The sequence below is a fragment of the Lampetra fluviatilis genome, chromosome 4 (genome assembly GCF_964198595.1).
Source record: "Lampetra fluviatilis chromosome 4, kcLamFluv1.1, whole genome shotgun sequence".
NCBI classification, from domain to species: Eukaryota; Metazoa; Chordata; class Hyperoartia; order Petromyzontiformes; family Petromyzontidae; genus Lampetra; species Lampetra fluviatilis.
The window spans coordinates 5580020-5591251 of record NC_136278.1 but is presented as its reverse complement, the minus strand read 5'-3'; the positions used below and the strand labels follow the sequence as shown (position 1 = coordinate 5591251).

The 11232-nt window shown below is 43.6% G+C and overlaps 1 protein-coding gene across 2 annotated transcripts in view; it reads left to right on the top strand.

The window, feature by feature from the left end:
• Positions 1-4351: 4351 nt before the first annotated feature.
• Positions 4352-11232, top strand: part of LOC144931513 (leucine-rich repeat transmembrane neuronal protein 4-like) — a 38857-nt gene continuing 31976 nt past the window's right edge. Inside the window, exons 1-2 of one of the 2 annotated variants that reach the window (XM_078855448.1) lie at positions 4352-5091; positions 5394-6982. In XM_078855448.1, coding sequence (XP_078711574.1) covers positions 5076-5091; positions 5394-6982 — 1605 coding nt within the window. In that variant the 5' untranslated portion in view covers positions 4352-5075. The remainder of the gene's footprint in view (positions 5092-5393; positions 6983-11232) is intronic. The other variant, XM_078855449.1, reaches the window with a different exon arrangement.

Sequence of the window (11232 nt, the reverse complement as noted above, 5' to 3'; positions counted from 1 at the left end):
GGATTTCCTGAGTAAGTGCACCGTTCTTATAGACTGTGAGCCATAAGCTCATGATTAATGAGTGAACAAAGCACAAGGCATCAGCTCTTTGCCACATGAAGGTCACCAGTCCAGCCACTGACCAATTGATGGACGGACAATTGGGAAGTGAATGCTCTTTACAACTTGCGGAATTTGCTGGAGGCATTTACAAAACACTTTGTCCATTTCATGTTCTTTATTAGAAGCCCTTAGCAATTGCGTGGCTGACGGCCGATCTCGACGAGTGGTTTTAAAGCGAACAAAAAGTATCACCTTTTATTTATTTATTTTATGACCATTATTGAATCGATTGTGAATACTTAGTTCGTGGCCATAATTAAATTGGTATTGCGAGACATGTAATGAGGGTCAATCATTGCCAATAGTTAGCAATTGCAGATAATTTGTAAGACGTCTTTATTTGACAAGTCGGATATTATCGATTCTGTCAGAGTTAACAGTGGAATGATACTTTATTGATCAATGGTTATTTTATTTGTAAATTATAAAAAAAAAATCTGCCGATGATTAATGATAGTTTAATTTAATGACTGCGGTTTTACAAGAGGTTAATTGGCAATGTGATGCAAAATTTCCGTAATCATTCATGGCCTGTCATTCAAATTAAAATTCATTTATAGAAAAAAAGACCCAAAGTTTGCGTGGACTAATGTAAAAAAAAAATGAGAGCGCAATTTAGCTCATGTCGCCAGGAGTATGGGACGCCTAGAAATACACAAACATTCACTCACCCGGTGTAACGGCTCATGATTTCAAGTCGCTCGCTCGACTCATTGGCGAGGAGCGATGACGGGGGGGAGCTGACATAGGGTATACAAGCTGGTTGGGAGGTTGAGAACCGTTCAAATCAGATTGGTCATGACGACATTTTTTAAGAGCGGGGGGAAAACAAACAGACGGGAATGAGGGGTTGGTGGGGAGACGGTTAGAAGAAATGAAGGGATTGATGGCGAGTCAGGAAAGGTCCATAAATGACGGAGAAGAGGATAAAAGGAGCAGAGAGTAAAGGTTTGGGGTTGCACCTGGAAGGAGTAATTTCCTGATGTGTTATGTGCTGTGCTGAAGATGTAATAAAATTCAAGTTCAAGACTTACCTGGGCTGGAACTCCTTTACACAGGGATCACCCACAGTATATATGAAAAATAATTTCCCTCTCCAAATGATTTGCGCCTGATATGACCCTCCCCCAGTGCGTGACACGGTCCTTTTCTTTCCTTCTTTTTCGTGTCGACTCATTCTTCTCCCTATTTCTCTCCCTCTACCCCGTCCCTCTCTCAATCCATATATTTCAGCCGTGGATCACTCGCTACGATCATGGGCGGCACGTGCCAGTCACGCGGAGGATGTCTCCCACGGTTCTATTCATCCACATTTTTGTTGAACATTTTCAATATGCATATTTTTGTTTACGAGAGTGAGTGCATTCATTGCATATTCATTCGCCCAATATGTGAATAGAATGATAAAACCAAAGCTAACACCAACACATAACCTTCACAGCGCCTTCCCACCACCCAGTAACTGTGACGGCAGAATGTGTTCTTGTAAGCCACCTACAAAAAATAAATGAATGAATGGAGGCCAAGTTTTCACAAGTGCTGCTCAATGTAATGGCTTGCACCGTTGTTGATAGTGGCAAACTCGCCTGAAACGAAAAGAACCCTGGGACCCTTTTTCAACAGTTATTACAACTGACACCATGAAAGATGGCAGAAGGCAGTCCAGTAGCAATTTACCCCACAATATTGCCGCAGTCAGCAGCTTGTGCTCCAGCATTTGCTTGCGCTTTTCCGCATACTAAACTACCTCCCCACCAGCATTGCACTTGTTTTCATCTATCAAGGTGGCAGTTTCTATTTATAACAAAATAACAGTAAATGGCTTTTCATCCTTTTTTACGTGGTTTGTTTGCGAAAAGTTGCACGCCCCCAGTTTGTACGAGTCTTATGAAGCCTCTCCTGCTCCAACCCCTCCCACTTTGTACATTTATTTTATGTTCATATAAACAGATTTTGTGGGATGGCCTTACAAGAAAACTGGCGTGCCCTCCATTTGAATACAGTAAATAACGGCTTGAGGTGATAGTATTCTGCTTTTATAGAACCCTTGGTCAAATTGCAAATATACAGGAACACAAAGCCAGCGTGCATGTCGCTCGTAGGGATGATGGACGATGGTCAAGAATAATCACCGAGTGGCAGGCAAGGAATGGAACGCGTGTCCAAGAGGACGTCTACCGAGAAAATGGAGCAATGAAGTATATACTCGTGTGCAGGGGCGGCGTGGACTTTTACGTCATGAGAGTTGACGGTGGTTTTTTTTGGGGAACCTTCATCCTGCAGTTGATTGACCATGGCTAGTTTTTTTTTATCATGTTCATTAATCTATCCTTCAGCGCTTGATTTCTTTGTTTAAATTATGCAATTGTATAGTAGCATAGGTGAAGGCATAAACACAGACGTCGCATCTTTATCAGAATCTGTCCTCCCGCCATCCAGGGTCACGGAATAATTAATCTTAGACATGCCCTTTACAGAGCACAAATATGTCTTGTGTGATTACGGTACTGTAACTTCAGTGGCAATTTTCTCATTTCATTTCCCTGCGAAAACCTCTAAAGTTGTATTTTCTTCTCTCCTCCCCATGCACGACTTGCAACACGGCACATATTTGCAAGCCTCTTTTATTTACAACCTGTGTGTAATAGAGTCATATCTTTTTGTCCGTAAATGCTCGTACAGTCCCCAAGACAAATTATCCCCTGCCCAGACACATTCCCCTTAAGGCCACTGGTAGCCATGCATTTTAATCACCCCACAGCTTCTGCACACATTGAAATGCCCGGAAGAACTGTTGCGGGAAGGAGCGTTTCCCAGGCAGCGGGATGGCGGGAAAACCACCCCGTCACTTTGGGGGCCTCGGCCAAGAAGGACAAAAAGCTCTCTTTTTAAAATTCCTCCGCTCTGAAAGAGTCATGTTGCCAAGCAGCAAATTCCATGAGATCAGGCATTGGTTGCATTTCTATTCTTGTTTTTTTTTAAGGAGAGTTGCAGGAGGGGGGGGAGGGGTGAGCTGTGAGCTCGGGGCAGGAGGAGATGCATAGAGGGTGAGCGGTGGGGTGCGGAGGGCAGAAGGGGCAGTTGTATGTGGTGGGATCAATGTCTTGTAACCCACTTTTCTCAGTTTGTAAACCCCTACGCACGTCAAGTGTTATTGTCAAGGTTTGTTTAAAGAAGTGAGGGTGGGTGGGTGGGGGGGGAACTGAAAATATATCAAGCGTACCGAAAACTATCTCACATTTCCCCCCAGTAACAATTTTCCGGACGATAATCATGACGTGAATTATCTGTGAACATTGTCACGGGGGGTTAGTGTTCACCGTGGACACTCAACACATTCGCACATGTGTACGCGATGCTGTTAATTGATACGGGGTCATCTGTTTGTTCGAATGACCGTGCCACCAAAGCAAGTACTAAACATTGGCTCTGCCGTCAGCCTTCACTGCAAAGCGATATGGACACCGATTGGACACTCTTAAACCACGTCGTAATTTACAGTGCATTTTGTTGATTGAATCTGTCAGGTACAAAGCTAATGCAATGCAGGCTGTACACAAGGCAGGCCTTTTGAAACACTGTGCGCGCACACGCATTCATGTAAATGATGGATGATTATTTTCGTGAAATGTGCATAGTATTTACTGAAGGCGCAAAAAAAATGTGCACACTTCCACCAATACAGTTATCTTTAAAACAACAACAACATCATAACTGCACAGTAATATTGTCAGTACGCACATGTTATTTATTCAATTTTACATTTTTGATGTTTAAAATCTGCAAATATGACATTTTATTAGCCATTAAATGTATTTCGGAGCTAACAACATCGACGAACAATGATTTTAAAATGAATCACGCGAGATAGTTAAGTGTGTACGAGTAATGGATTCGATAGTGCGACATTACACTCATAAGGCTTAATGAAAGAAAAGTGAAAAAAATACTAGCCACTTCATGCAATTATTCCTTGGGATTTTTTTTAAATAGACATTGATTTACTAAACCTCCCGTGCGCTAATGCCGAGTATTTAAAAAAAAAAACGAGAGATAGAATCTTACAGGAAGGTGGTTGTAGAGATATTGCCAATGCCATCGAGAAGGCTTTTTTTAATATGCCGAAATGTTCAACTACCGCATGTGCAACGGTAGCAATGGCTTAATGTCATCCAGTGCACATGACCATGACTGCAACACTTCCAAGCCGCCAGGGGCAGCCCTGCATCAGAATTTCTCTATCAGTCAAGCAGTGAGTTGAGGGAAGGAGGGCGTGCGTGCTGGGCTGAGGGTAGAGAGGGAGAGAGGGATGGAGAGAAGGGAGGGAGAGGGAGCGAGAGAGAGCCGCAGCTATTGAGCGCAGACCAAACAACCATTGGCGCCAGCACACTAGCGAGCAAGAGACATGCAATGGTTGTGGGGTTTTTTTGGGTTCTGTACGTTGCAAGCAAAAGTGATAGATCATTTCCCACGCGATGCATACCTTTCAACTAATTGATCAAAAAAACCAGCATTGTTAATTAAACTAAGGGGACAAACAAAACGGGGCTGGGGGGGGTGGGCTGCATGGGATTTATTTGTTGGGGTTGTTTTTTTGTTGCGTTCGCGCAGAGCCCACGAATTCTGAAGGAGCAGGAAAAACAGTGAAGCATCAGAATCGGCGGCAGTCCACTGATCTAGGCTCGATTTTGAACGATGTAAAGATGTTCTAATTGTCGGCTGGGCACAGCGACCAGAAAAACGCCCGTTTCTCTCTCTCCGTGTGCGGATCGTATGGATTTCTGCAAGCGAAAAACAACTTCGAATTCTCGATGTGGAAGTCCGGCGCATGCTTTTGTGCAGTTATATTGAGTAAAAAGTGCCTTTAAGGGGAGGAAATATAATCTTGTCAGTCATGCTGTTAGTCCATTAACGTATCGACGGTGGGTTTTAGACACAGCGTGCGACACATTTTGAAATCAAGTGCCAATTCAATGTGTTCAGCAATGGGTAAGTCTTTTCCTGCAAATTGCACTCCTTATTATGTACGAGGCGAACAAATGCGGTCTTTAAAAGTAAAAAGATATAAACTAGCAATAATGCTTCTACTGTATTCAACGTCTATATTTTTACATTTATAATTCTGGTACGAATAAACAATTGCATAGACACATCTAGTTTTGTTTTACGTATAGCAGAAAAGACATAGGATTTACCATTGAGTTGTGAGTGTAACTTGTGAATGTATTTTTAAATAAACGCAAATCTTTAGCATATTGTTCATTACCTCAATCGCATTTTTCGTTTTTCAGGTTCAATTCTATTCAGGGTATTGAGTGACCCAAGAACAAGACTGATGATTTTTACAGCAGCCTTCATGTTATCGTTCTCAACAGTCGAAGGAGCATGTTCCAAAAGCTGTAAGTGTGATGTGAAGATCGTATACTGCGAGTCACTGGGTCTGAAAGGACTGCCACGGAATATCTCCGCAGGCACGCTCGGTTTGTCTCTGAGGTACAACAGCCTGCAAGAGTTGAACTACAATCAGTTTGCCAGCTTTAGGCAACTGACATGGCTATACCTTGACCACAATTACGTGCATACTGTAGATGCACATGCCTTTCAAGGGATACGCAGATTAAAAGAACTGATCCTTAGTTCCAATAGAATCTCAAATCTGGCCAATGGTACATTTCGGCCAATATCAAACCTTCGGAATTTGGACCTGTCGTACAACCAGTTGCAGATACTGGATCCGGATCTGTTCAGGGGCCTCCGGAAGTTGCAGAGCTTGCACTTGCGTTCCAACACCATCAAGACGATGCCAGTACGGATTTTTCAAGACTGCAGAAATCTCGAGTTTCTGGACCTTGGCTACAACCGGCTGAGGAGCCTGGCGCGAAATGCTTTTGCTGGCCTCACCAGGCTGACAGAGCTCCACATGGAGCACAATCAATTTTCCAAGGTCAACTTTGCTCACTTCCCGAGGCTCATGAGCCTGCGGCACCTCTACCTGCAGGGAAACAAGATCAGCGAGATGACGCAGGGCATGGTCTGGATCTGGAGCACCTTGCAGATTCTCGATCTCTCCGGCAATGAACTGCAGTCCTTGAGAGCGAACGCCTTCGAGTATGTGCCAAACCTACAGACGCTGCGCCTCGACTCCAACAAGTTCACCACGCTCACCCACGAGGTGCTCAGCTCGCTCAAGTCCCTCAGCCTCATCAGCCTCTCGGGAAACCTCTGGGAGTGCGACCGAAACCTGTGCGCGCTGGGTAGCTGGCTCACCACCTTCGGCATCCGAAGAGAGAAAAACATGATCTGCGCCGGTCCCAAGCACCTGGAGGGCGAGAACGTGATGGAGGCCATCGACAATTACAACATTTGCGGCGAGAGGCCCCGGGTGACCGCCGAGCCCACGGCGCCAGCCTCGAAGCCGGGCAGCCGGCCCACTGGCTGGCTCAAGCCCGTCGTCGAGTCGAGGATCGAGTGGGGGGAACCTATCGTGCTGCCCACAGACCCTGCGGCGGTCTTCCCCGTGCACCCTCCGCCACCGCCGCCGGACCCCGACCTGGAGGCTGTGTCGCTGCACAAGGTGATCGCCGGCTGCGTGGCGCTCATCCTGTCCGTGCTCGTCATCCTGCTGGTCATCTACATCTCGTGGCGCCGTTACCCGGCGAGCATGCGCCAGCTGCAGCAGCAGGGTCCCCTGGCGCATCACCGGCGCCAGAAGAAGCGGCGAAGACGAGGGGCCAGCGACGAGCGGGCGGCGCAACCCACGATCCCGCTCGAGTACTACGTGGATTACAAGCCGACCAACTCGGAGGCCACCGAGGGACTTGCCAACGGCACGACCACCCACTGCTCTGCCTTCATCGTGTCGGCCATGCAAGAGTGCGAGGTACGAGCGGCGGGTCGCCACACGCCGTTCGCTGCGTTTGCGCGCGTGCACGTAATTTGCGCTAGCGCGCACTCAAGTCACGCATTTCTGCGTGGGTACGTATTTATGCGCGCAATAACCGAGGAGAGTATGCGGGACTAAAACACGCGCTTTTTGATGTTACTTTATGGAATTCGTCAGCATCGTCGGCAGCCACAATCAATCAACTGCTGAATGGAAGCATCCTCAGTCTCACAGTTCTGTGATGTAACGATCCACCTACCACGTACGCATGAGCAGATTTCATCGCTCCATCTCCCTGCCGGGGTTTTCATTCGGATGCGTTCCATTTCATTCCGACAAAATTGCGATACGTATTTTATTCTGTGTTTTTCTTCGTGAAATGCTCTCTCATTAACATACCAAAGAAGAAAACGCGTACGGTATATTAGTACACATTACACATGCACTCACACATATGTGAAAACATGCACCGATGTATAAATTGTAAAATGCGTTTTTATCTTTTAGGTCTTCACATGAAAATTATATTAATGTATTATTCCTAATAAATGTCACAATTACCATTATATCATTATAAAATAAACACCATTGCTTTGTTTACCAAGTAAATCACTTTTCTCCTCCGTGTAGTACAATGAGTCGAACGGTGTGCTTGTGAACACATTCAACCCAATAAAATTCTGAAGTTAAGAGATCCCTTGTCAGGGGCCAATACCGTCTCTACATTAGAGTCTGCTGTCTCTAAGTCTACAGCCCCTCAGGGTGAACCATTCTTATGGGAACCATTCAATACAAATGACCCAACCAGCCAGTCACGATTTGCTAACCTGTGTTGAGGCTGAGGTCCGGTTCAATTTAGAACAGAATGATGGTTTCGTTAAAAAAAGATGCTTACTGCAGCTTTTGTTGTTGTATTATATAATGTTCTGAACAGAATATAAATCAGATTGGTTAGTTATACAAAAAAATATTAATATAGTTGGTAATATTCCGTTAACCTGTTTTCAGATTACAAAATTATGGTTTGTAAAACAAAAACGTTGACCGAAGCGGTTTTCTTTTTTCGATCAGTTTTTGATAAGAAATAAAAACAGATTGATTTGTTGAAAATGCGGGGGTTATTATAGTATCATTAAATGGCCTTCTATTGTTATTTTATGCCTTTGTAATTTGCATGGTAACACCTCTCAGAAAACAGGCGGGCCTATTAGTAAAATGGTTGCTAAAGCTTTAGAACAAAATTGCTTCACAAAGGAGGGAAAGTACCAAAATGGCTACAGACCATCGCTGCCAAGAAGCTATTTCATTAACTTTTGGTGCACGATGCTGACTCAGAGTAATCAGAACCCAATTAAATCAAGCCATCAGAGATGACACGTAACAGAAGTGGTTGCCATATGGGCAGTGGCTACTAAAAATCCAATTTCATCCCATTAACATTAGGGCAGTCGTCAACCGTGCCACTCTGGCATATTTTAGATAATTTAAGCAACACCCGCAGGACTTCATACAGATGCAAATAGAATTCTGTGTTTACATGTCACCAAGAAAACTTAACGCTTACGTGCCACGGCTATACAAATGCTGTCCCTGGCATCAAACGACTGCACACGCAAGGCCCACAACCCCCGATGAATCCTCCACGCAGCTCACAGTGCCTTGTACTGAAAAAACGTGCGTCGTCGAGCGTTCATCAACTCGTGCCTGAAACAACGAGCGACGCTGGTAAACTGTACGCGCAAGCGTCGCCTTAGAGGAACCTCGCGCGGGCGTGCAATGCTCGTCTAGAAGAGGCACAGTGGGCTCAAGATAACGCGTCCACTCGTACCTAAACCCAGCAATCAAGCTACGGAAGCGAAAATGAATAAGGAGAGGGTTAAATCTTTCAAGACTGACACTGTGCAGCAGGTAATGGAGCTCGGTGCACACAAGCTGCCGTCAATTCCCTGTCAGCCTTCAGACCTATTTCATTTTTATGCCCGTGGTCACCTTGACAGTGAGCTTAAAGTCACAATTTGCACAGACTTTAGAATTGTTGTATTCGTGTGGAACAATGCTAAATACAACTTTTCGAGCCAAACAAAGGGATATTGTTTCGTGTAAAATAAGTTGAGTTGCGTTATGCAATATTGCTCTCAAACAAAAAAATGTGTAATAATTGTATGCGTTGAACTTACAACATGTATTGCAAATTCCTCCCGCCCTGCGGCACTCGCCCCAAAAAAAAGCGTAGAATTTCTTTTTGGAATTGAGATAATTAGATCAACTGGCAATCTTCATTTTCACGAAAGTCATTTGTACCGGTAAATTGAGGTTTTGAAAAGGAAATAATTTATGAAATGAAAAATGTGCTTTTTGCAACCAAAAAATTAATTCTCCTTGTCCTATTTTAATGTTCAATCTTATAACTTCATTAAAATGTAAAAATTGTATTGATTAGAAAATTGACAACCGTAAAATACAAGGATATCTTCAAGAGCAATGCAGTCCACCTATATCCAACTAAATAATGGGGAATGTGAATTACGAAGGACATCTATGGAAAGCTATTAACGGCTCAAGTTCACGAATAAACTATTGTGTTTTTCCAATTACCGTAGGTGATTTCTATAAAAAAAATTTGTAAATGGCAGTCATTACAAAGCCTCACTACTTCTTTAAAATTTGCCAATACAGATATGTGAAAAAACAGTATGCATGTTATAAATTAGCATTGGAAATTTGTTTTTTTAATGCCTTTATTTAATTTTATTCCACGATCTTCATGCATGTTAATTTTTGGACAATTCAACTGTGACATTTTGACCTCTAAATCATTCTTGTTTGTGACTGGAAACAGTTGGCAATCTCTGCTCCTCAATGGATGTAACAAACTTGGCCTAACATATCTGAAAATATAGTTACGTACATTAATACAGTCCAATTACAGAATTATTTTTAATTAAACTCGATGCCACATGTCACCGTGTTTCAGCTAAAGTGATGTGATAAAAAGCTGTCGTTTTTATAGCCACATAATAATGAAAAATAAATAAAACATGTTAGACATAATTTTTGAAAGCTACATTTCGTCATGAATGGATCTCAAATGAATAGTTTACAAGTAAGACACAACGACAGATTGGAAACAAGATTCTCTAAGCAGCAAGTCCTCACTATTACCCCAAGGACTGGGACAGACAGACTTGTTGAAAAGTGTTTTTTTGCAAATTGCATCAGGTCCAGCAGCGTCCACACTCCGATACTTTATCTCTCTGCTCTTTTGTAATTCCCCACACATTTTGCGAGCAGATTTCAGACACAAGCTGCAAAATGCGATTTCAATCAACGCCACCTGGGCACAAAATGTGTTGTGTTTGCAGCTCATTTTCTTGCTGAGCGGTTTCTCAGACAACCTTTGCCACCCAAGCATTCTTCCTTAAGAAATTGGCAAATGTGTTGCACTCCGTTCTGTGGGGGGTGTGGAGTGCCCTGGCCTGTGTGCCTTAAGTTGTGTAAGTGTAGAGTATTTGTTTTTAAATTCGCCTGGGGGGGAGTGTCTAACGTGGTACAAATGCGGTTTCTTTGTGCAATTTGAACCAAAATATTTGTGCGCCTGGCACTTCACAAAGCCAATAGACAGAAAATTGAACAAGGGCATGCACCGCCGCTAACTGAATACAGATACAAAAACTCAAAAGAGACGCAGGCAGCTCAGGGTCCCAGCACACGGGGCTTAGAGGTGCTGCTGCTCTCATCTGAATCCAAGATTCACTTGATTTGAGACGCAATCCGCAGCAGCTGCAGCAGCATGGGAACCAATGAATCAGAAATCGTGCCATCATTCAAAGATGTTAAGGCCGTGCCCGCGCACGTTAACATCTCACGGAACTATCTGCAAGAGTAGGCCGCTATGCACTCGTAGTTACGCTGAAATTTACAACCAGAACCACGGTCACATTTCCATATTTCCTATATGCCTTAAAAAAGAAAGTGTATCTCACTATTGCCATAATCCTTGAATGGAATATATATTTTATAAATCAATCAATCACTCGGCTAACGAAAAGAAGTGCAATGCGGCAACATGCCACTTTAATCTATTGATTTTCGGCGTCTGCAACACAGGGATTAATTAAATGTGAAGGTTTAGTTTTAATTTTAATTCCTAAACATTCCTCTACCCCCTGCAGTTACAGACGTTCAACTTTCCACCCTATAGACCTTGACGGAAATTATCATGCAAAGCATAATAACTTTTGCAAATT